Source organism: Pantherophis guttatus, chromosome 6, assembly GCF_059756535.1.
Source record: "Pantherophis guttatus breed Tessera chromosome 6, ASM5975653v1, whole genome shotgun sequence".
Classification (NCBI taxonomy): domain Eukaryota; kingdom Metazoa; phylum Chordata; class Lepidosauria; order Squamata; family Colubridae; genus Pantherophis; species Pantherophis guttatus.
In genome coordinates, this window is record NC_142068.1 from 75,503,549 (window position 1) to 75,530,099 (window position 26,551).

General features: G+C 35.9%; 1 protein-coding gene across 1 annotated transcript; it reads right to left on the minus strand.

The window, feature by feature from the left end:
* Positions 1 to 3,893: 3,893 nt before the first annotated feature.
* On the minus strand, positions 3,894 to 26,003 carry IPMK (inositol polyphosphate multikinase). Its single transcript, XM_034425963.2, has 6 exons — positions 25,627 to 26,003; positions 17,007 to 17,092; positions 14,525 to 14,621; positions 13,302 to 13,474; positions 11,776 to 11,857; positions 3,894 to 9,330 (listed from the first exon to the last, which is right to left on the minus strand). The coding sequence occupies exons 1-6, from the start codon at positions 25,814 to 25,816 to the stop codon at positions 8,732 to 8,734; spliced, it is 1,227 nt and encodes a 408-aa protein (XP_034281854.1). The 5' UTR covers positions 25,817 to 26,003; the 3' UTR covers positions 3,894 to 8,731.
* Positions 26,004 to 26,551: the final 548 nt, after the last annotated feature.

Below are 26,551 nucleotides of genomic sequence, written 5' to 3' on the forward strand. Positions count from 1 at the left end.
CTGGTTTGGCACAGCAACCAAACAGGACAGGTACAGACTTCAATGGATAGTTAGGACTGCAGGGGGAAAAAAATAATTGCAACCAGCCTGTGGATCTAGATACTGCCCGAACCAGAAAGATGGCTGAGAAAATATCTACAGACCCCTCACATCCTGGACATAAACTGTTTCAACTCCTCCCCTCAGGATGGTCCTACAGAGCATTGCATGCCAAAACAACTAGATACAGTTCTTTCCCTCGTGCCATCACTTTGCTAAATACTTAATTCCCATAGCACTGTCTCTCTTAACTTTTCTCATCTTCTCATCTTTCCTACTATCTTCTCCTATTGGGTTATGTTGTTGTTTGTAACTGATGATTAACGATTGCAACTGATTTATGACCTATGACCTATTACTTGCCGTTTGTATGCACACTGTGAGCTTCAGCTATCTATCTATCTATCTATCTAACTAACTAACTAACTAACTAACTAACTAACTAACTAACCTTTTGTCGTTTTTTGAGAAAATAAAGGAGTTTAGCAACAGCTCCCGACAGTGTAGAAGACCTGCCAGGATCAAATCTATAAATTAATATGATAGAGGTTTAAGAAGGGGTGCATATGGCTGTCTCATTCCTTCATTACCAAATCCATTCTCTTTGTGGTGGTATGGAGTAGACTATTTTTTTAAAAAATAGAGTCTTCCTCAAGCAGGGGTGTATAAAGCAATTATTTTAGAGAAATAAAAGCAAGTTCAGCTACAGCATTCTATTGTAAAAGATACAGAGTAGAACAGAAGTTAGAGCATTAATTAGAGCGAGCCTGGTGGCGCAGTGGACTAAGTGCTGTTAAATAGCACTTAGCTGCCAGCTGCCTGCAATTACTGAGAGTTCAAATCTCACCATGGCAAATATGTATGTATAAAGGAATAACTTTATACTTATGGACAATGTAATCATATTATACCATGGTGGCAGGATTGTATATTTTATTTGTGTATTGGTGTATAGAATATATTAATAAAAATTACATATATAAAAAAAATCTCACCAGGCTCAAGGTTGACTCAGCCTTCCATCCTTCCGAGGTAGGTAAAATGAGGACCCGGTTTGTGGGGACAATAAGCTGACTTTTTATAAGAAAGAACACCGCTTGTGGGGAGCCAAAAGCCCTACTAAGCAAGTATATACAAAAGTATGAAGGCTATTGCTTAACGCATTGTAAGCTGCCCTGAGTCTCCAGAGAAGGGCAGCATATAAATCGAACTAATAAATAATAATAATAATAATAATAATAATAATAATAATAATAATAATAATAATAATAAAAATAAAAATAAAAAAAATAAAAAAAAAATTAAGAGGATTTGTCAAAGGAAAAATGGGAATAGCAATGGCACAGCATTTAGCATTTCAGGCTTATATACTGCCCCTTAGTGCTTTACAGCATTCTCCAGGAGATTTACATGGTAGAAATATTATTTGCATAATGCCCCCAACAATCTGGGTTCTCATTTTACCAACTTCAGAAGAATGGAAGGCTTAGTCAACCTTGAGCTCCATCATCATCGAACTCCAGGTTGTGGGCAGAGTTTGCCTGCAATACTGCGCTTTAACCACTGCACCACAAGGGCTTTTCAAAACTGATTAGGGTCCCAAGGAAAATTCCCAATGTAGAGGACTGTGGGATGGGTTTCAACTTACGTTCCTTGGCTGAAATCAGATGTACATATAAGAAACCTCTTGGATTTTTCTCTAGGTACTTTATGCCCTTAGTTTTTAGATGGAAAAGCAAAACCAATGACCATAGATCTTCAGAAGGATCCATCGCTAGGCTGTTGTGTTTTTTTCTCCCTCCTTCAGGAAAAGTTAAGTTAGGCACAGTTTCTCAAAATGTCATTCTACATAATATTGAAGAGTACCCCAAATCCCTGGGGTGAACAACACCCCATGGCTTCCCTGAGAACTAAAAACAAAAAATATCGGGAACCTGGATGTAAAGGTTCATTGAAAAAGGCCGAGCAAAAAAATCTATAAAAGTAAAGTAAGTGGCATAGGCAGGTGAGACAATTTTTGCATTAAGATGGGGGGAAATGGGATGAAGAGGAATCAGGTGGGACTTTAGGGCTCTTAAACAAAACGTTTTGGACATCTTCCCTGTTCATCCATCCTTCCAGATTTTGGAATGGAGATAGGAGTACTTACAGGCAGTGTTGGGATTCAACCGGTTCGCACCACTTCAGCCAAACTGGTTATTAAATTGCTGGCTGGCCCCTCCCCTCCCCTTCCTGAAGCCGCCCCCCCTGTGCCCCATTTTGGCTCCCAGATAAGTGCAGGGAGGGCTACTAGGCCTACTAGGCCCAAAATGGGGCACTGGGGGATGCAGCACAGCCCCCCCCCGGTGGCCCATTTTTGCTCCCAGGCTGCAGGGAGGTCTACTAGGTACAAAATAGGGCACAGGGGATACGCCCCCCCATGGCCCGTTTTTGCTCCCAGGAGGCTGAGTGCTGTCTGTCACACACCCCTGGCCATGCCCGCCATGGCCACACCTACCCAGCCGGTCATTAGGGCAGAGAACCAGTTGTTAAATTATTTGAATCCCACCACTGCTTACAGGTGATGGTATAAGAACTAAAATCCCTTACACAAAATAGGCTATCAGTGGTGCTACTCTCTTCTCTGCTTCAGGAGAAGCTTTATGTCTCAAAATGGTGGCTGGTGGCTCAGCAGACTGATAGCATTGTGATTAACACCAGCTGTCTGCAATGACTGTAAGTTCGAATCTCACCAGGCTCAAGGTTGACTCAGCCTTCCATCCTTTCTAAGGTAGGTAAATTGAGGACCCAGTTTGTGGGGGCAATAAGATGACTTTGTATAAATATACAAAAGTATGAAGGCTATTGCTTAATGCATTGTAAGCCGCCCTGAGTCTCCGGAGAAGGACGGCATATAAATCAATTTGTTTTAAAAAAATGTAAGGATTGTTTTTTTTCCTAAGGAAGTGATGTCTATTTTCACAGGAGTCACTACATCATGAGAGGTGGTTGCCCACAAAGTGGTCTAGGATCAGAGATATTCTAATTGGCTTCTTGGCTGATCTATGTCATCCTTAATTGCAAAATGTTAGCATCCAATTCACATAAAAGATCCTTTCCTCATAAATTCAGTAAGTAATCAGAGAATAGTAAGAAAGCATGCTCATTAGTTATCCTAAAAATTTAAAAAGAGATCAAGAAACTGGCCATCCTTGTATCGATCACTCCAAGGCTGGAAGCTCAGGAAAGGAAGAGGCTTACAAAATAGAGTATTTTTTAAAAAAAAAGCTTTCTGGCGGATATTAATGCACATACAAAGGTACCACACTAATCAATAGATATAAAAGTGTCCTCCTTGCTAGTAGAATTGGATTCCCAACTTTCCTAACAAAAAATATTTGTTTTCCTCTAGCGTTTCAGATTCAAGAGGCCAAGTTGACATATTAATGATTTGGGAATTTGTTGACTTAGATTTTGAGGGTCTGAGTGTATGGAGCATGAATATTGTATTTTTTCTCTGGGCAACTGGATATCCAATGTCCCCATTTCCCAGAATAGAAACAAATTGTGTCAGACATTTGAGTTTCCAATAGTTGTGGGTCCTTGACACAATGGAATTTAGTTCCACAATTAGAAGCCATCTTTGCTCATCCTTCCCCTTTCCCTATCTAGCCTTTTGCTATATGCTCTTTACCCCTCTTCAACTTTCATCTAAATTTCTCAGGAATTCCATCTGACCTGATTTATTCTATCATCAAGGATACTGATATTTAGTAAGAAAGCCATGAAAGGCTTGATAGTATTTCTCTTTTTTGTATCTTGAAAGGATAAGAAGATGCTTTCTCATATTAAAAGTATCATATAAAACAAAGATGTCAAGATAAATTAAAGAAATTTTAATAGTCAGCCAAATATACAGCTATTAGAATTACCTAAATATCGCATAAATTACAAAATGATTGTTTTATATAGCGTAATAGGGTTTTTTAAACTATAAAGTAACCAACATATCTCTGCAATTCTGTAAGTACCCCCGACTAAATTATCATTTATAATACAAACAACCCATTAAAGAATAATGCACAACACAATCCAAGCTTCTTGAATAAGAAATCAATGAGATCAGACTAAGTACATTCATTCAGATACAATACACTTATAAAGTAGTAAAGTTCTCCCTTTCACCCACCCATCACAAACTGAAAATTAATATACAGTAGCTATAGGTGCAATTTCATATGTTTCCATGTATTTTCCAGTACAGTTCCCACAATATTAAAGTGCTTATGTCACTTATTCATGGCAGATGTGCAATATCATCATATTTGGATGTTTTAATTCAATGTCAGTTCAGCCAGGATTTTCTATCCAGTGCCAATATGTATTATGTTTCGAAAGCATACCACTTTAACAATGTGTAAAAATATATTTGTTCCCAATATCACTGTTGCTTTCTTTTTCCTGTTGCTAACTTATATATCAAGATCTAACATAATGAACAATTTTAAATACAAAGAAGCCATTCCTACAAAAGTAAGGACAAATAAATTAATTTATGTTAAAAAAAAAGAGGCAGGATTAATATGACTATTCATAGTATGGAAGTTTTAAATGTGCATAAACTCTTCAGTGAACCGTAATTCACCATTATAAGTGTGCAGTATGTAGCATGTAGATATGTAATGGAGTAACATTTCACAGTTGAATGGCCCATCATTCTACAACTGAATGCAATGATTTGCCAGTAAAAACTGTTAGTACAGAAACAAGGGGGGACGGGGGTGGGGAATGATATAAAGCTTCTCAAGGGAGATGATTTGCAAGAATTCCACTTTAAGGAAAAAAATTGTCTTCAATTCAGTGTGAATTACAAAACAATCTTGCTTAATTTAATCTACAAGTCAAACTTGTTTATGTTCAAACTGTTCACCAGGCATGATGTGGAGGCTCATATTCAGCTATGTTCATAAATCTAAAGGCCTATTCATACTCACAAAAATGGAAATCCCTCTTACCAAAAATTCTAATCAACTCATTCTAACTGAGCATCAACAAGCCATAGGGTTCCATATGATTGTGTATTAAATTTCTGGTTTTGAAGTATCCTGGTCAGGTATGAGGGAGATCCAGCTAAGAGAAGATGGGGAAATATGTCAGTTCCACATCCCAGTTTCCCTTCTGTCAAATGTGCCACTCCCAAATTGCTATGGCTACAGATGTCATTGCCTCTGCTGGTACTGTAAACAGAGACCCACACAACATCCCCTGAGCCTACAACTGGCAGGATGAAGAGTTTTAGTTCCTGAATATGCGGTTCATTTGTGGATTTTGTAAACACAATTCATAATCAAAGAAATAGAACTTTTACCAGCAAAAATGGTTTTAGGATAAATATAAAATATTATAAGTGTTCCCTAACTATTATGGGATATTACTATATTCAAGCTTTTAATTAAAGCATTCCATTCTGTCACCCTGGATGCTGTATAATATCATTTAAATGGTACCAAACATGAAGCAGAAGGCACTCAATAGGGGATGTTATTGCAAATAATGTTAATTTAAAAATAATTTGGATAAAAAGGAATGACTTATTTATACAAGCTTCAATCCTTTAAAAGGGTAATATAAACCACTCGAAAATGGTTTACATGAAAGACTAGTGGTTGTGCCCTTTTCGCTTTCTAAACTAGTATCTGATGTCTTATTTTTTCTCAAAACTTGGCCAGTCTTTTCCACTCTGATAAAGATAACATATTTTTATATAAACTTTAATTCTACTATTTCAGACAGGGGCTTAAATATTATAATGACTACTGCATATTTCAGGGATTTACTTTCAGATATGCATGGAGTCAAGACTATAATCTACCAAGTTTTGTATTAGGTGCACATTAACAGAAAATATTCCCTTCCTAAAATGTAATAATCTATTATGGGATGGTAACATAAGCAGAAAGCTCGGTTTTCCTGTACAACAAAAATAATTCCCATCTCAATATATGCTCATGTGAAACATGATTATACACAACTGCATAATTCTGTAAAATTAGTTAGGTAAAATAATTTTAACATTTCATAACACCGTAGTTTTAAATAGATCTATGCAACAAGAAGCAAAATATCCAAAATACCAAGGATGAAACTGTTCGGTATAAAAAAAAAATTATAGAATTAAAATTCTTATATTAGTTTGTACATAATTTTTCATATAATATATTTTAAGGGAGCATCTTCATAATTGGAAGCAATATTTAAGATTCTGCATTAGTGGTAAGGATAAGCTTGTCAAAGTCAGGGGTGTTTGGGACAGCTACAAAGTAGTTGTCATTAGTTGTTATTTATATCTATTCCTAAGGAGTTTAGAAATTTTCCTTTCAAAAAATATAACTTAATTTGAACACAGTTTAGATCAGATACTAAAATACTCCTTGCTCTATCTACAGACTTAAATCTGAAGCTCAAAATAATTGTTATTTTAAGGACTCTTAACATGCAGGCTCTCAAATTCACTTCAATTAGAAGCAAGCAGTTAAATAAGGATAAGACTGAGATAACTCCTCCATAATGTGACTACAAAAGATTCCATCTGTATCCTCTATACACAGAGTTGTAACATACGGAATAAATTGTAGGATTAGGACAGAAAATGAAATATAAAGGTCAGTTTTACATTTATATATTCAAGGAACATCACGCTGTAGGGTTTCTTAAGAACAGCAAATGGAAGTGATGGAATTAGCCAGTAAGGTCTAGGAAACCAAACTATTCTAGATAAGGTTTTTGATTTGGTCACATATGAAAATTGCAAAATGTTTATTTTGCAACTGGTAGGCAATAAAAAAAACTGGAATATGATTTTCATTAGATAAAAATTGAGAGGTTACTTGGGTAACTGTAACCAAGTCTCCCTAGCTTCCAATTTAAAGCAGTTTACTTTCCAAAAGAAATCATATTTACATTAAATATATTTGTAATGACTCAAGTACAAAACTTGAAAATTAGATGTTGAGTGCTTACTATTCCAGAACCTTAAACTATTAGCAAAAGAATAATTACACTACAAATACTATGAAGCACAGAAGTTATTGCCTGAAAGTTTAAAATTATATACTCTTACTGGCCTACAATGGAAACATTCCCAGTCTGCACCAGGTATACATATGTAGCCAAATTAACTGATAACCGTTAATGAGAAACTACAACAGAATAACCTACCAATGATCAAGGAAACTGATTCGGACAATTCCGCATAGCAATTATTTTTCAACAATATGGCTTAAATTACTGACAGAAGACCAAATTCTTGTGATCACTCCTAAATTAATATTAACTTTAAATATCTGATATTATTAAGGCTTTCTTTATAACCTATAACAAAACTACTTAATAGAGATTTATATAACATATTTGGAATATAAAATATAAATGTAAAATTTAAACTACTGCTATTTACTATCTACTATCCACCAGTTTAAAATTGAATTCATATCAGCACAAAGTTCTATTGAACTGAAGGAAATAAATGTAAGGACATTTTTTTACGAATTCCTCCTTTTCTCTACAATTCCCAGCATCACTTTCCATACTGTTTAGGAAGGAAATAGGGGAAAGAAATGAAAATCACTATTCTGTTATCCTTTCCTCCAAAAAAGCTTTTTACAATATTAATCTTTCTTCTACAAAGCAAATCCAATCATTCCATTTGCAAATCCAAACCTGTATAATGAATACCAAATTATTTAAAAAGTAGCTTCAGGCATTAGAGTACACTTTGCACCCCCTTTCCAACAACTAAAACTACTTTTGATTAACTATTTCATTATTCATTTTCTAATAGAACCTCCAAAACGCAAGCTTTTCTCTCTATGCTCATTTCTATTTCATAAATTTAGAGGGGAAATATTACATATTACATGGTAAGAATATTCGATCATGAAAAGATTAACACCTTTACCCAAGTTTAATAATGCAGAACATGATTATCTCTCATTTAAAAAATCTGTTAAACTAGAATAGATTTTAAATATGTACTCCTTAAAAATATTATTAGTTCCAGTTTTAAAAATATATCAAATACTCAAGAATAATACAGTAAACTCTTAGTTTAATGGACTTCCGTTAGATGGAGTTTTGAAATAATGGTCTAACTTTTTGTTCAGACTCCAATGCAGGGTTTTTTTCGGTCAAATGAACGATTTTTCTGCTAAATTATTTTACTGCTAATAACGTCATTTGTCAAATATGTAATTATGCAAACAATGTAAATTCACAAAAGCAATATAAATTTAGATTTAATGGATACCCCCTCATCCTAAATGGTCTATTAAATTCTGATTTTAGTATTCTCTAATGATTTTCTAGTATTCCATGAGAGATATGGCTCAACATTATGGCTGCATGACAAGTTTTCAATTAAAATATGTAAGAATGTAAAACAACTCAGTCATTTCAACCAATGCAAGATATATCCAATATCAGATAGGCTTTGTTTGTTAACTGTAAATTCCTATAACTACCAGTTAAATCTCATTAGCTTTTTCTTTTACTAACTACAGAGTAATTTTCCTGAGTAACATTATAAAATACCTGGTAATTCTACCAAAAATATAAAGACAAGAAAATGTAGAACAATATAAACCAAGGATCACAAGTGCAGAAATGTTGTTGCTTTTCATTATATTTGGCCCTCAATAAAAATCACTGCAAAAATTTAGGTATCTAAAATATTCTGAAGGACAGTAATTAAGTTTTTCAGCCCATAGATGTAGCCCTCATCTCGCACATTGCTAGGGAATACATGAGCAAAATCTATCATCCGGACTTCAACTTCTCCATTTCCTGGAAGAGATGTGGGCATTTGGCTGAAAACTTTTTCCAGCTGAGGTATAACATTTCCGTTCAAATGTTTTTGTGAAAAGCAAGAACTGCGCTTCCATAGATGGTCTCTTAACAAAAACTGATTCTGGTGCCTGTTGTGAAAAGTATACGTTTTAGAAAAATCTTTGCCATCTGAAGTCTCTACCTCCCCTGTTTCTGAGGCATTGATGATATGAATATTGTTGTTGCATTCCAATGTGTTATCTGTACTATCACTTGGCACTTGGTCTTCAGCTACTTTGTTCTTCTCAACCAGACAGCCATCATTTAAGCAAGGAGACCAACCATCGTAGACAAATAGTAAAGAACTTGCATAAAAGTTAAGCTGCTTCTGGTTCTCAAACCAGTGCAAGATTTCTTTAATCTTTTGAATACTAACAGCTATGGCATCTTTTCTCAGGGTGAATCCATTATAGAAAAACTGAGCCACACCTACAAAACAAACAAACAAACAAATTAGCAGACAAATATCTTAATCTAACAGAATTCAGGATTAAATTGGTACTACAAAGTTCAGCAATATGTATTACTGCCCTAAACTTGCATGCTTAACTTTCAAAATTAATTGCAGAAATTTATGGTGAAATGACAAATGACAGGCTTGAAATAATCAGAAGTTCATACAATAACCAAGTGTATGGTACTATGTATACCTCTGGTTCTACAACTCAATTTTATACAATGGTCAAAGGAATTCGTGAACTCTTTAGAATTACCTACAACCTTATAGCTTTGTGTCCTGCAAGGTGATCTGAGTTTTAGTTTTAGTAGATAAAAAAAAATTGGGGTAAATATTATATATTCTTACTGAATAGATTGAGCTAATGTTCACTCTCATTGCTTGAAAAAGTGTGTGAAGCTTTAGACTGAGCAACCGATAGCAGTTCCTTTAGCAGCAATGATTGCAAAATGTTTCTTGTATGAACTCATCAACCTCACACAACGTTTTAAAGATACTACTTGGTTCTCATTCCTCCTTACGGAACTACTTTAATTTATTGGCATGTTGGGATAAAACATCAGTATGGCGGAAGCCATGAAAATTTCAAGAAAAATTCAATCCAAAAATTCAATTCAAAAATTCAAGGATAAGTGTTGCAACAGAGAAGATACCTTTCTGGACCCCAATAGATGACACTGATTATTGAAAGGAACTATCTCTTGACATGTAGAAGATGGATAGAAACCATGGGAGATAGGCAATTCCTCAGGTAAGCTAGCCCTGTCATGTAGGACTTTATAGAAAATAAACAGAACAGAATCATACCCAGGAGAGAGGAAACCAGTGCAGCTCACAGAGTATAGGTGTCACATAGGAATACCAAGGTATGCCCCTCATTGCCTGCACTGCTGTGTTCTGGACAACCTGAAGCTTCCAAGCGATCTTAAAGCCACTTGAAAACAGCCTCTCATAAAGTACATTACAAAAACCTTCAGGTAACTAGAGCATGAGGTCTAAAGGTTGAAAACCTTCAATGTTTTTTCTCCAAACATAAATTTCCCTTCATTTTATCCACCTATAGTGCAGCATCTGGGGCATTCTTCAGAAAACCTGAAATGAACAGCAATGTTTTCCGGAGAGGAGAAGATTCCATCGTCAGATCTTCTCATGCATAATACTCTTTTTGTGTGTCTTCCTTATAATGCAAATTATTGTAGACCTCGTTCTTAGGATGATTTCTGTTGGGCAACCATTCCTGGCAGAGTATAAATGGTATTGTACTTCTCAATTTATATACTGTCGATCTGACTAGAAATTGAGAGTAACCAAATTTTTGGCAGTGATTTGTTGCCCTTTCCAGTCTGCTAAGTATCAACAACCCCTTTTCTGAGTTTGGCAGAGATCTCTTTCAATTAGCTTATGGTTTGCTTCCATAACTCAGTGTTGGAGGAAGAAAGCCTTCAAATTCACTTCTAATTATCATCTATCGATTGGAATATTTGATTCAACATTTATTGTTCAAAAGTTCATAATCTTAGAGGACTTCACATGTTTATTCAAAGACAGTGCAATATGAGTGCAATAAACATGACATAGTAATTTCTTCTGAGTGATCTTTGTTTAAGCAGAATCTCTGTATCTATTAATAGGGCCTAAGGCAAGCTCTAATTATTTCAGGTTACAGCACTGTAAGAGAGCAATTAATTTTAAAGATTTCAAAAACTTTCTCTCACTGGCATCAAATGACAGGCAATCTGCAGGATTCATTATATACTGGCAGTCCATATATTTTTTACAAAACAAAGCTAAAAGATTGGCAAGATTAGGCAGAATGGAAGCATTCTGGGCACCTTCTATCAACTAAGGTCATCTAGTGGGATCCCAGAAGCATGCCTTCTCTGCCACAGCACCTGCCTTCTGAAGCAGCATCCCCCCAATTCACTGAAGGTTCTGGAGCCTCATGCTAATCCAATACTGATTTGGTATATAGATGTTTTGCAACTCTTGTCCTAAGAATAAGTGATGGGACCAAAGTCAGCTAAACTGTAACTTCTATGTCTAATGGATGACTAAAACATAGGCCTGTCCAATCCAATCCCAGCACGTTAAATGCTATACCACACTTTTCTCAACATAAAGCACAGTATTAATGCCCAGTCTTTTTAACTCCTTGTCACAGTAAGAGATTTGTGCATAAACCCTTTTACAAATACTACTGGAAAATGTCTCCAACTATATTTTACAACCCAACTTTAATAAAAAAACATGCTACTTCGTTGTCTCATTTGGCATTATTAAACTCCATTTTTTCTATTAATAACTACTTTCTTAATTACCAAGCACACGTGGTTCAGAACCCATAACACAAACTCTAGCCTGGCTGATCCTTTTTAAAAAGCCATATGTGTAATACAGTGCTTTTATAAAAAGATTACCATCTTTTATAGTTTCCTTTGTTAATCCTCTTCCGTAGTGCTGGTTCTGTGTCTCATAGCTGCCAGTAGGTACATGATAAACCTTTAAAAAGAAAGGAGAAATGTCTGACTCATTTCTTGAAATCTGTTTTCCATTTTAATTCTAGTTAAATGTTACACTTACATTAAAACATTTCACTTCAGACCACAGAAGTCTGAAAGAATTCGACGAGTCAGACCTACCATATTTTTCGGAGTATAAGATGCACCTTTTTCCCACTGAATGTAGCCCCACCCAGCCTCTCAAACGGAGGTTTCAAAGGTTGGAAAAAAAGCAAGGCGCACAGCTCACAACCAACGAACCTGTTGCTAAAGTTCACCTCTGGGAACAGCTGATTGGGGGTATTCCGGGAGGCCAATCCACCCCAATCAGCTTTTTTCTTATTTTTCTCCCCAAAAACTAAGGTGTGTCTTATACTCCGGTACATCTTATAGTCCGAAAAATACGGTAGTTAGATCTTTGCAAAACATATGAATAGGGTATTTTTTGAAAAAGTATCATAATACTTTATTTACAGAAGAATCCAAGAAACAATAAATAAATACAAATGAAATATTTTGTGTACAATATTGAAGAATTGTCATACATAGTCCTTCAAATCAGTTGCCCTATGAACATTGATAGCTTTATGTTTTATTGGGAATCTAAATTAACTAAAAATCATAACAAAACAAAATTTGATTCAGAGAACAATATGAATACTTGCTACATTCAAATTTCCAGAAAATAAACAAAAAATGTAAACATATATAACATATGCAGTAGCATTTTTTAAAATCTAGAAAACATCTAGAAATTTCCTGCTTAAATTCTGTGCTTTTATAAAATGCATTTTCGTAATTAAACAGCAAAATACATTTAAATAAACAGCAAAACAATCACAAAATTATATATTTAAGGTCTTGTCGTGTATCTGTACTCAACAGTTTCAATAAAAGATAATTATACTTTATAACTGTCCATATACAGAGTGTCCTTTGCAGGTCTGTAAAGCAAAGGAAAACGGAAGTAAAATAAGATCATAAGCACAGTTGTGCTTTTACTTAGCAACCACTTTGCTTAATGACTGAGTTGCTGGTCACAATTGTGGTAGCTAAACAAGGATTCCTTGTATAAGCCGATGTGTAAGAAAAACTACAAATGTAAAGTAACATTACGTTTTCAATCAGCTAAGTGGAGTCACAAATTTATTATTTCAATGTTGAAAGTTACATTTTCTAGGTGTGCTTTACAGGCTGTAAAGCATTCTTTAAGAGACTGTCATAACTGCGGTTGTTAAACGTTTGGTCATAACTTGAGGACTATCTGTAATGATGAAAACAGAAATGCTTCCTGCTATGTGCAAGCTGTTATGTATGTAAGAAAAATATATGAACTCCAAACCAATCCTTAATTCTCTTCACAAGAAAAAAAAAAACCATCTGGAGCGACCTTACATTGCACACATTTCTTCACATCTCTAATTAAAATCCAAGAGACAGCTTACCCTCATGCCAAGCACCAAAAACCCAATCTCTTCCATTAGTGGATATTTGCCGATTTGTTGCTTTATCTTCTCTTCTGAAGCATATGGATCATAGCTTTTCTGGCCTATCTTTACGTCCATGATGCATGGTTTCTTAAACCTGTGTGTCACATCTTCCAGTTTCAGGTACAAATCTGTAAACAATTAAGGATACCTCAGCTTTGTCAGTATCTGAAAAAAATGTGATACACCACAGCTATCATACCAGGCTATAATTCAATATCTTGGAAAGGAAGGCCAAAAGCCCAATAGTTCTTCAGTTCATGAAACTGTTAGTGTTAACTGTCGATCATACTCCTTTTCTCTATTGATTTTAGCCATAGTTATCGCTAGCCATAGTTCCTCTTAACCAAAATTTGCAACTAATTTCAAATCTTGCTTAACATTAACCACAGCTAATAGCACTGCAGATATAATATTTAAAAATGATTAAAATAATTTGAGAAACAATAGAAATTATTTTCTGAACAAGGTGGGCAGGGCTTCTGGTTTTACAATCATGGTGAGAAACCAGAAACCCTTACTGATTCATGAGCCTGGGATTTCATTTACACAATCTTCCCCTCACAGAATCATAGGGTCCTTGGAGGTTTTCTAATCTAACCCCCTGCCTAAGGCAAGAGTCCTTATACGATCCCAGTCAAATGGTTGTCCAATCTTTTTTTGAAACCTTCCAGTAATGGAGAATGCACAACTCAGGGAGGCAAACTGTTCCATTGACAAATTGTTTTCACTGTCAGGAAATTACTCTATTTCCAGGTTGTATCTCCCTCTGACAAGCTTCTCCCCTTTCTTCTTGTCCTGCCTTCAGGTGCTATGGAGAATAAATCAACCCCCTCTTCCTTATTAGAGCCTTTCAAGTATTTCAACTATCATGTCTCCGCTAAGCCGTCTCTTCATTAGCTAAACTTAACTAGTTCCTTTAGCCGGTCATCATATGATTTAGTCTCCAGACCCCCTTATCATCTTTGTTCTTCTTCTCTGCACTCTTTCTAGGGCTTCAGCATCTTTTTTTAATCGTGGTGATTGGAAATGGACTTAATTAAGTACAGTAGCTCTGAAATATTATTTTCATGAAATTCTATATGACAGGATTTAATGTATAATATTCTTTATATTATTAAAACCCTCCACAGAAATTTCCATCAAATTCATGCCTAGCACACTGAATATAGCAATAGTACCATTAGGTGCAGTAGGCAATGACCAGGTTCCATAATATTTTGGCAAGTATTTTTGTAATTCAAGGAACACAGAGTCTTCACATCCATCAGCAAATACCTGAAATAAAAGAAATGTTAGTGAAATACATTGGATCCGGTAATAACTTATCTACGTCTCTGTTATGATAGCAACTTTGGAAATTTAAACTTTACCTTATATAAATAACAAATTTATAGGAGTAAAAATGAGGGTTACCTCCAGTATGAACAATACAGCTATAGGCAATCAATGAGTTGCTAACCTATCTATTCCTATCAAAAATACAGATTTTATATTTTATTATATTAAAAAAATCATAGTTTTTGTCACAGTCCAGAGCGCCCAATTCCCTAGAGCAATGGTTCTCAACCTTTTCTTCACCACAGATCCCCTTTAACACCAAGAGTTTTGACACCATGTTTTCACACCAAGAGTTAACTGAAGATTTAAATCATAACATTTCTTCAAGTCTTTGTGGACCCCTCGTGACAACATTGTGGCCCGAGGGGTCAGCGGACCACAGGTTGGGAACCATTCCCTGAGGGATTTCTGAAATATAATTAACCAAAATAGTTTAAATAGTTTTATAGGCTCCTTACAACTGGCTGGAGGTAAGGACAAATAAAGTATGGGGACCCACTAAATATTAAATGTGACAAAAATGAGGAAAATGTTTAGTCGAATCTTTAAACATTTTAATTTGTATAAACTCCTAAAAAATTAGATTCTATTGCAATAACCATATACCCTTAGAAAGCTATCTGAAAAGTATTGAACAAAACTTGTTTTCAGTTCTTTTGATAGAAAATGTAACTAATCAGATTATAAAAAACTGACAGAATATAGATTGGCTTATAGTTTCTTATATAAATTAAGATATAGAGATGAAATTTGTTAGCAAGTTAATTTTAGAACCCTAATAGTTAAAGTTTTAGACTTTGTATAACATAATTATTTTATTCATTTCAAATAATTTCCTCTCCAAACTCTCAATCTGCAGAAGTAAATTGAGAATCAAATTATTTTATTAAAGAAATTGCAGATTCTAATCAGGATGCCTAGAAAATAAACTTCGTTGCATGAAAATCATCCTAAATGGGTCAGCTGCAGACTAATTTTTGTTTGAAAAGGGAATTGAATCATGAACTGGTTTGAAAAGGGAACTGAATGTTTCAGAGCAAGCTGTTCAAGAGCGTCTACAGTATTTAACTGTTTACAGGTCTTTCTAAATTCATACTACTGTTATTCTAGGTAATTCCAGTGGGAGACACATTATGTACTCTCTCCAACTCGGCAAGGATTTTACATTATTTTTTCCCCAAAAAAAGTATTCATATTTTAAATATTACTTGGGGGTGGAAGAGAGGGTCGAACAACTTCAAGGACAGTTGCTTACAGTCTCTCAGATTTTATGATTTTGGGGCAATAGGTGAACATGATTATTTAACCTAAATTAAACTAGCGTCTACCACAGTATCACCTTTACCTTACATTCAAATGTCTAAATATACCTTTTTAAATTTTATTATAAAAGGATATGAACACTATAAATCACTCCAACAAAATCATGATTACATTATCTTGATGAATAACTGCTATGTAAACATGAGACAGCCATGAATACTTCTGACAATGTTTAATTTTTTGAAATGTGATTGATCATTCATATCATTGATAATATTTTTTTCTTCCCAGAATGTAAGTTTTCATTCTAAACACTCTCTAGTATAGGGAATACATAACAGATACATAACAGATTCTGTAAATAGTTTTCAACAACTAAATTTGATGATTTTTAAATGTCAATATTGGTTCAACTCTGACACACATGGAAATTTTAACTATAATTTATATGTGTAATTAATATAAAATCTTGTTAAGCCTATACATATACTTGTCTAAATAAAGGTTTATCTATGCTTTCTAAACAGAAGCACTAGACTAAGCACAATTTTACTGATGATAAATGATTTACTATATTAAATTAATTTTGATTTAATTATTGTCTTTATTAATAGTTCTATGGTTGATTTTTGTATTATTGTGAGCTATATTCTGAGTTTTCTCAGAAGGAAGAGTAGTAAAAAAATAATGCCATAATCTCTAAACAACAAAAATAATAGAGGAAAATTTTAAGAAGTTGTTTCAAAACAACAATACTTTTAATGATACACATAAGTCTTTAGTATCCCAAGATGGCATATAAATTCCCTAACCATCTGATTAGATGGTATTCTAATCAGCATTGAAAAATGTGATTAAGTACATTTGGAATGGAGACATACAACAGTTAAAAGGCCAAAAAGTTAAAGCTTTCAGAACCATTATACAATTTATAAAAACGGAAACCAGCACAAAAATAAAATGCAAGACATGTTTACACCGATAGTACACAAAATGGGTTGTTTGATTCTACAAAAAAATGTAATTGCTTCCAGTTGTTTAGGAAATGAATTATTTTACCTTATTGTAGAAGTCTAGTTCTCTGGGTCCTCGAGGAGGTGGCTGCAATTGTTTGAGGACAGTGCCATCTGGATGCTGCAATATGCCTAAGAGACAAGCAAAACAAAAGCCCGATATGCTCATGATCTTCGAACTACGATATAGTTTCGGTTTTACCTCATAATGAACAGAAATTTAAACACAGAAGAAGAGCATTTCTAACATAAAATCCCAAAAAATCTGATTTAGAATAATTTCTAATTATTTATTTGAAATAAATAAAACAAGGAAGGCAGACTTGTGAATTTTAATAGGAATTGGTTTTTCCAGCATAGTGAATAAATGTTTTCTGAGACTACCCAAAATGCTCAGAAGAAAGGTAAGGGAGAGAGAGAACTCAACAATACGATAGAAGCATTTAAGTCTAGCAGTCATTCCATGGCCAAAATAAACCTGTCGCATACTGAGTAAAATAATGCTTTTAAAGTAATCCCTTTCTTATCTTTAATAAACTGCCTTAGTTCTGGACTTTCACTTCACTGAGAGTTCGTGAACAATAATATTGTCAAGATGCAATTCTGCTACATAAAAACAAAATGATGCATTGTTTCTCATCATTTTCAACTTGATTAGAGACACAAACCAGATCTAGTTACAAACTGCAGATCCAAATTACTGATGAAACTTAATATAACTTACAGAATTAACTGTAATCCACGTGGTAAGTATCTCAAAAATATGGCAATTTTATAACCTAAATTGTTGATTATATTCAACCTTCTTGGGAAAGTTGTTGAGAAGAGGGTTGGCTTACAGTTCCAGAGGCCCTGGAAAAAATTAATTATCTGGATCCACTCAAGCCTGAATCCAGACCTGGTATAGCAGGGCTGTTAAACTCGCGGCCCGCAGGCCAGATGCGTCACACACTGGCCATGCTGCCTGGTTTAGCGAAGGGGAAAAAAGTCCCGATACATCACGTGACGACGCCATGACACGAGTTCGACACCCTAGTGGTATAGCAATAAAACAGCATTGATTGCACTTGTGGATGATCTTTGATAAGCGGGGAGGGGGAGATAGTAGAATCATCCCGGCCCTCCTTAACCTCTCAGGGCTTTCAATTATGGTAACCTGGATTTGTTTAGGAGATTGGGAATGGAAGGCGCAATAGTGCAGTGGTTTTCCCCATTTTTCAAGGCCAATTCATCAGTGTTGAGGGAGAGAGAAAGATTGAGTCTAAGGCCCCTTTCTACTTCTACATGCAGCAGTGAGGTTATTCATCAATATGAGTGTAAAGTATCATCAATATACTGATGATACCCAGCTATGCAACTCTATCCTAGACTGACCAAGTGATGTCACTAAGGTTCTTTCTCCCCCCCCCCCAAAAAAAAGGAATAGGTCTGGAAACTCTGGGTATGGGTGAGGGAAAACTTCAGCTCAAGCCAGGCAAGACTGAGTAGCTGTGGGTTTTTTGAGCACCCCCTCCCTATTTCAGAGATATGTCATCTTTCATTCTGAGTGAGGGTCTATTTCCCAAGTTGGTGAATGATTTGGAATTTTTTCCTGTTTTTCTTGTTCAAAGAACTGATAGCAGTCATGGCAAGGGGAGTCTTTGCACACATTTTCCTGGTGTATCAATTGAACTCATTTTCTGGATCAGAAGGCCTTATCTGCAATGATTTCACAGTGGTTTGGTCACCTCCCATTGAGACTAATGTAATGCACTCTATATGGGGCTGCCTTCGAGAACTCAGTAATAGAGGCAAAGTTTAAATTGGTATTTTTTTTAATTTTTTTTTTATTTGATTTATATGCTGCCCTTCTCCGGAGACTCAGGGCGGCTTACAATGCGTTAAGCAACAGCCTTCATACTTTTGTATATTTTATACAAAGTCAGCTTATTGCCCCCACAAACTGGGTCCTCATTTCACCTACTTTAGAAAGGATGGAAGGCTGAGTCAACCTTGAGCCTTGGAGAGATTCGAACCAGCAGTAATTGCAGGCAGCTGTGTTAATAACAGGGTGCTTAGACCACTGTACCATCAAGGCTCCTATTGAGTTTGTTCTTTGTCTTTGTGCATCTCATGATTTAAATTAGGGTAACATGGGTCATGACTTCTCAAAATCAAATTAGTTAAATTCTTAAGTTACTAATTATAAACCTTTTATACATTCCATTATTATTGTGATTTTGTGATCCGAGCAGCTCAGAAATTAGTTAAGATTAGCTTGAATATCCCCTTACTTTTTATAAACAGCAGGAACTATGACATCAGTTTTTCATTTTCTCATACTGAATACTTAGTATCTTTATACTAACGTATAATATACAAATGTATATTAACTTTTGTTAATATTTGTTGGATAATCAATGAGAAATCATAGCACTGCCTTTTATAGAGATGTATACAGATGATTAATTTCATCAAAACCACTATCCATACATTTTAGAACCTCAGTTAAAATTTAACACTGAACAAGAGTTGTGTCAACGGTAATATTCTGTGATGTTGAACTGCAGCTTGTTTTATCTTAAAAATTATATTTAAAGCCTATTGTATTCTGGACAGATTCTATACATTAAGAGTTATATTACAAGAATTACATTAGCTAGATCAGGGCTGTCAAACTCCCAGCCTGTGGGCCAGATGCACCACACGCTGGCCATGCCCACGTCCAGTTTAGCAAAGGGGGAAAAAGTCCCGATATGTCACATGACACTGCCATGACGCCATGAGTTTAACAACCCTGAGTTAGATCTATGCCTAGCCCAATGGGTTCATTAGTTAGAGCCACTTTGATTCAAAGCAATCTACAGTACTACTATAGGCTGTGCTCTGTAGACTGTACTACTTTATCCTAGTTTCTCTGTTGGAAATCTTGGTCTCCTGCCTCCCACTGAGAAATTTCCTAAGTGGCAGCCTCAACATTTGAATCTTGAAATGCTGATAGAATTGATGTGGGTCTCTGTATCCAAGGTGAGGGCCATTGAATCAGCATACTTCAAGAAGAAACATATTTCTGTGTGATGCACATTCCTTCATTTCCATAAATCTTACATCTGTAATGTAACTTTCAAGTCCACTGCCACTTTCCTTTCTTGTCTACCTGTCTCTTCTATTATCACATTTTGTCAGAGACATCATGTTATGTTTTGTTACAGCAAAAATAAATTTTCATGATTTATTTCAGTAACCAAATGGTAATCTTAACGTTAACCTTAGCCATTGTGGCATATAAAATTTCATAGATTAGAACTCCGCTACCCCAGATGTTGTGAACACTAGGCATTAGAAATCCTACTTGTTGCAAACAATTTACCAGGCACAAGGAACCAGAAACAACACAATGAGCTGATCAGAGTGATATTTTTATTATTGCTCACCTATACACAGGAATCTCACCTGACTAAAGTACACCCTACATACGTAGCTACTTGATGAATACTGAAAAAAAGTTTTAAGGAGAATCTCTCTTCAGCCACTTCCTCCCCACAAGTGATTCAAGGTTAGTCAGCAGTTTCACTACACAGATCCTACCACACAATTGCATATAATATGCAGCTAGATAAACCTAACTGAAACCATATTCTTCTTTAAAAAAAATAACAATGATCTTGCATCATGTGTGTGCCTTCAAGTCAGTCTTGCTTCCTGGTGACTATATGGAAAAGTCCATGCAATTTTTTGGCAGTGTTTGCAAAAGCAGTTTACATTGCCTTCTTCCTAGAGCTAAGAGAGACTGAGCGTCTCAAAGCCTCCCATTTGGTTTCCATCTAAGGCAGCACTAAAATCCAGATTTTCCTACCACTAGTCCAAACACCTTAATCATTAATCGAAATTGGCTCTTTGACTTTTACACCCATAGTTAAAAAATAACCAAGGCTCTTATTTTAATATATGTATTATGATTATTAAAAATACTCTTTGGACTCTATAACTAAAGAAAGCATAATAAAAATTAAATTTTGCAGGTATAACTGAACTTTGTAACAATATTATCAGGTTACAATAGTGACCTGTGGTATTTTTTCAATTTATAATTGTTGCAATACATATAAATATTAACATTTATTCTTTCTCATAACTTTATTTTAAAAGATTTATACACAATAGTTTAGCATTATCATAGAACTAGGATAACTCTGCTTTTGCCGGGCAGGGAAAACCATAGAGAGCATCAGGCCCCATCTCTAACCAAGAAATGTTTTCCACCTATCACTTTGGCATCTGAGAATTAAGAATCTATTCTCTGTGCATTTTTAATCCTATCATCATAATCCCAAATGCCATAATTTTTAAAGTTTTTAAAAACCAAGCTGGTAATATAGTTTAATTCTACAATGAAAACTATATACACTGGCTTTCATAGCACCCCAAATGTAAACTTATTACTCATGGTTTATAGTAGTACCTACAGCCACACAATCCTGGCTGATTTCAAAAAGCCAAGGTTGACATGCAAGAGATCAACAGGAAACAACAGAGCTGTAGGTTACACTAGAAGAAAAACATATCCTAAAAAAGCAATGGTGGAACCCTTTTTATGGTTTCTATCATAAAATCCCTAGCAATTGAGGTCAACATGAAGGAATGTTTACTCTTACACAAAAATGGTGTCACTTTTCCTACAGGCAGATAATTTAAACACATATTCTGTTGGACAAAATACCGAGTCCAATCTATGAGGATTAATTTAAACAGTAGCAAGGAACATTTCTTCTGGAGACTGCAGCTAATAAAAAGTTTGTATTTCAAATGGTGGCAATTTATTGGCTAATTAAAGTTCTTTCTAAATTGTTGCTTTACAGTGTTCCATCTGAGTAAGTCTATAAAAAGTAGGCTAGGAAAAATGGACAAAGCAAAAATTACAGCTTGAAAAATTCTTCTAAATGGACATGCAAGTATTCTTTCACTTGTTGTTTTATGAGAACATTTCCAATCCTTTTGAAGTTCACTGACTGTGAAAAACAACTAAGACTGTCTCTTTAATAGCTCATTATTTTCTTCTTCCCACTCCCTGTTTTCATTCTTCCTCTTGGTCACTCCCACCCATGTCAAATTTATGTAAGACAGAAAGAGATAAAAACAAACCAACATGGTTCAGTTAACACATGAATACAGATCCTTCCTTTTAAAAAAAAGCACTTTACTTATCCTATATTTTTCTGCTTCCTGTAGAAACCTACAAGAGATATATTTCCTAACCAAATAACCAATTTTATAATTTCTCCTGGAGAATTAGTAGCATTACATTTGAAGCCATTTTAAAAATATCATTGTGGGAGACAGAGAAATAAGTAAATTCCCTGCCATTTAGACCAGGCATAGAAGGTTTCCTAGAAAACACAGTATGGAAATCATATGAGGGATTAAACTGTTTCTTGGGAAACAAAACATATCAGTCTATTATATCTATTAATAAATATTAAAAATGAAAATATATCTACCATAAACTATCATATTATAAATAACATGATAAACTGATAAAAGGCTAGAAGAAAAGCCAGGTTTATATGAATTTCAGATCTTTTAACTTTTCAATTACTTTTCTTTGTAAATTTTGCTGAAACAATTACTGTAAGTGATAAATTTCATGGGTTTGGTATTGGGTTCATGGAAAAACTCAGTAAAGTAGGTCTGCCTGAAAATAGAAAACCAGTCACCTTAGCCTACTAAAAAAATCAGAAAAAGTGAGTACCCTTTCTAACTAACAATGGTTATTAAAAGGAAAAAGCTTTTGTGAGCTTTAGCTCACTTCATTAGATGCACAGAGTAGCTAAACTGAAGGATTTAAATTGGGATTTAAATTGGGATTGAAGAAAGAAAGGAGAAGACAGGCTAGTTATGTAGATGCAGGTTACATGCGAGTCAGATTATGAGCATTTATGATGACATCAAGGAAGTTATCTAGTCTGCATATAGGTGAAGTCTGAGGTTGATGGAATGGAATGGAAGTTGTTGAAATCAAGAGAATTTGATGAGACATTCATCAAATACAAAGTACAAGTACTTCTACCTGTTCTATATATATCTGTCGAGGTTGATGGTGAGGTGGAAATTGTTGAAGCCACAGTGGAATTTAATAAAACATTCATTCAATACAGAATACAGGTAATCCTCAATTTACAGCAGTTTGTTTAGTGACTGTTCAAAGTTACAAGAAAAAAATGGTTTATGACTATTTTTCACACTTACAACCATTGCAGCATCCCTATGGCTACATGATCAAAATTCAGACGCTTGGCAACTGGTTCATATTTATGACAGTGTCCTTGCAATGTCCCAAGGGCCATGTGATCACCTTTTGCAACCTTCTGACAAGCAAAGTCAACAGGGAAGCCATATTCACTTAAGCAACCAGGTTACTTACTTAAGTGACCCACTTAACCGTAGCAAGTCAGGTGGTAAAATGGGCCAAAACTCACATAACTGTCTCACTTAGCAAAAGAAATGTCGGGCTCAATTGTGGTCATATAATGAGGACTAAATGCATTTGTAACCCCCTGGCATCTACATAACCAACCTGGTCTTTTCTTTCTTTTCCTTTTCACCCTCATCCCAATTTAAACCCTACATCCATTTAGCCACACTATGCATCCGATGAAGTGAGCTAAAATAAAATGTGTCAGAGAAGCTGCTATGGGGTTCCTCAAGGAAATTCAACTGGAATTTCAATTGGAAATTCAGCAAGGAAATTCAACTGGAAGTCCTATTCAACCATCTTGCTTGCCTCACCATCTTGCTTCAAGCCTTTTTCTTGTCTATGGATATTTATTCTCAGTCATCCAGGTCACGTTTGTCTCAAAGATGCTTTTTTTCAAGAGTCAACTAGACTTTCTGGTTTTTCTTTGAAGATTTTTCTTTGAAGTTTTTCTTTGAAGATGTTTCACTTCAGCTCTGGGGAACCCACCATCCAGTCAAGATCTGAAGAAGCTTCTTGGATGAGAAGTGAAACAACTTCAAAGAAAAACCAGAAAGTCCAGTTGAATCTTGAAGTAAAAAAACCTTTGGGACAAGCCTCTTTCTTTCTTCTCCACCGGATGACTCAACCACAAAACCCACGAAAATCACTCCCTTGTTGACTTCCTCACTCTTTTTGCCCAACACATCCCCACAGCTCTGGCAGGATTGTCCAGGATACGCAGGATGCCCTGAAGCTGTTTTAGGATCGCAAAATAGTGATGCAAACATGCCATAAAAGACTGGTTGGTTGGGTGCCACCCAGCTCTCCGGGGCAGCTATTCCCCCATCCACCCGGTCCTCTTTTCTTTCTTCTTCCCCCCCACCCCGATGAAACCTTGCAACCCGCATCATAAATTGTTTCAACTTCTACCCTGAAAAAAAAGATGTTATAGGGCACTGCACACCAAAACAACTAGACACAAGGACAGTTTTTTCCCCCGAATGCCATCACTCTGCTTAACAACTAATTCCCACCAGTCAAATAATTTACTAAGACTGTATTATTCTTCTCTTCCTTACTAGTATCTATTTCTTCCCACTTATGACTATAACCATGTCAACCATGTATCTTTCCATTTATATCGTTTTTGTTTGTTTCCTAGTACGATTTGATAGCTTATTAGTAACCTTGACTATCACTAAGCGTTGTATCTTTTTTATTCTTGACAAATCTATTTTATCCTCCTTATGTACACTGAGAGCATATGCACCAAAGACAAATTCCTTGTGTGTCCAATCACACTTGGCCAATAAAGAATTCAATTCAATTCAATTCCTATTCCATTCTTTTCTAATTATTCCTATTCTAATTATTCCTATTCCATTCTTTTCTAATTATTCCTATTCTAATTATTCCTATTCCTATTCCATTCTTTTCTAATTATTCCTACTCCATTCTTTTCTAATTATTCCTATTCTAATTATCCCTACTCCATTCTTTTCTAATTATTCCTATTCTAATTATTCCTATTCCTATTCCATTCTTTTCTAATTATTCCTATTCTAATTATTCCTATTCCTATTCCATTCTTTTCTAATTATTCGTACTCCATTCTTTTCTAATTATTCCTATTCTAATTATTCCTATTCCTATTCCATTCTTTTCTAATTATTTCTATCCTATTCCTATTCCATTCTTTTCTAATTATTCCTATCCTATTCCTATTCCATTCTTTTCTAATTATTCCTATTCTAATTATTCCTATTCCTATTCCATTCTTTTCTAATTATTTCTATCCTATTCCTATTCCATTCTTTTCTAATTATTCCTATTCTAATTATTCCTACTCCATTCTTTTCTAATTATTCCTATTCTAATTATTCCTATTCCATTCTTTTCTAATTATTCCTATCCTATTCCTATTCTTATTCCATTCTTTTCTAATTATTCCTATCCTATTCCTATTCTTATTCCATTCTATATGCAAAAACAGTGAAAGAGGAGAGAAAGGATAGAAACCCAAGGAGAAAGATGAGCTGGTGGCCGGTCGGGAAACCGAGAATTCCCGTTGTTGCCTGCCGCCCTCACTGCAAAAAATGATTTCCCGGCAGCAGACCGGAGGAAGGTACACCGCCGGCGAGGGGGACCCCGACACCCCCAGACCGCTACCTCCCACCCGCCGACAGGCACACAGGTCAAACTTTTCGCCTCTCCTCCTCCTCTTGCCACTCACCGCCCTTATCCTTGCCGAACATGTGCCCCGCCACTTGGTGAGAAAGCGGCACGCAGCCTTCGAGGAGCCGCGCCGTGGCTTCCACCTCTTCCCCGTTCGCTGCCGTTGCCCCCGCCGGCGCCGAGCCGGGAAGTCCTTCTAACCGCTCGGCTTCCCGGTTCTCCACACGGCGAGGCGTTTCGGTGGCCATGTCCTTTAAAAGAGCCGCGACGGCTACGCCTCCCGCTTCAACCCTCAAGGCCCGCCGTCGCCCCGGCCGTCCGTTTGTAGACCCGGCCAGGCCCGCGGCTCCATGGCGCGTCCGCCTTCGTTCCTCTCCCTCAGGGAGCTAAGCGCTCCTCGGCTTGGCGAGGCGAAGAGTACCACCCGAGGCACTAACTGAGCATGCGCGTCGCGCTTTGCGCCTGCGCGCTGGTAGCCATTGAAGCCGCCCTTTGGGCTCGGAGTGCCCTGAATGTGTTTCCTGTTGAAGCCATCCGAAGCGTGCGGTGGCGGCGGCCACGGTGCCTTTAGTCACTGATGGGGAGAGAAGAGGTGTTTTACACGCCGTTTCCTCGTTGCTATTTCCGAACGTGGCTTCCGCTCTGCAACGGGGCTAAATATTTCATGCATCTTTCGATTCACTGTGGTGCGTTAAAAGATCAGAGTTGTCTTTTTTAAGTTTTTTTTTTTTAAAGCACCTTTAGCCATAAACCATGCTGTATTCACACAACCCTCTTTGAGTCTAAACCATTCTTTATTTGCTGTTGGGTTATTAAACCCACTTGGAGGGAGTTTCCCATTACATTCTTTCCTGGGGTTAAAGAAAAGATAAAAGGGAATTGGATTTCTAGTGATTGAATGGACACACCTCTATATGGTTTTCTTGGTACAAGCACCATGTGTTTTGCCAAAGCTTCATAATTAACCGTGATCGCAATTTACT

Excerpts from the sequence above, each read along its gene's own strand:
- IPMK (XM_034425963.2), bottom strand. The coding sequence starts at position 25,816 with ATGGCCACCGAAACGCCTCGCCGTGTGGAGAACCGGGAAGCCGAGCGG. Across the intron at positions 14,622-17,006 it reads AACTAGACTTCTACAATAAG|GTATTTGCTGATGGATGTGA; the intron begins GTAAAATAATTC and ends CTTTTATTTCAG. Across the intron at positions 13,475-14,524 it reads ATTGCCTACTGCACCTAATG|ATTTGTACCTGAAACTGGAA; the intron begins GTACTATTGCTA and ends AATTGTTTACAG.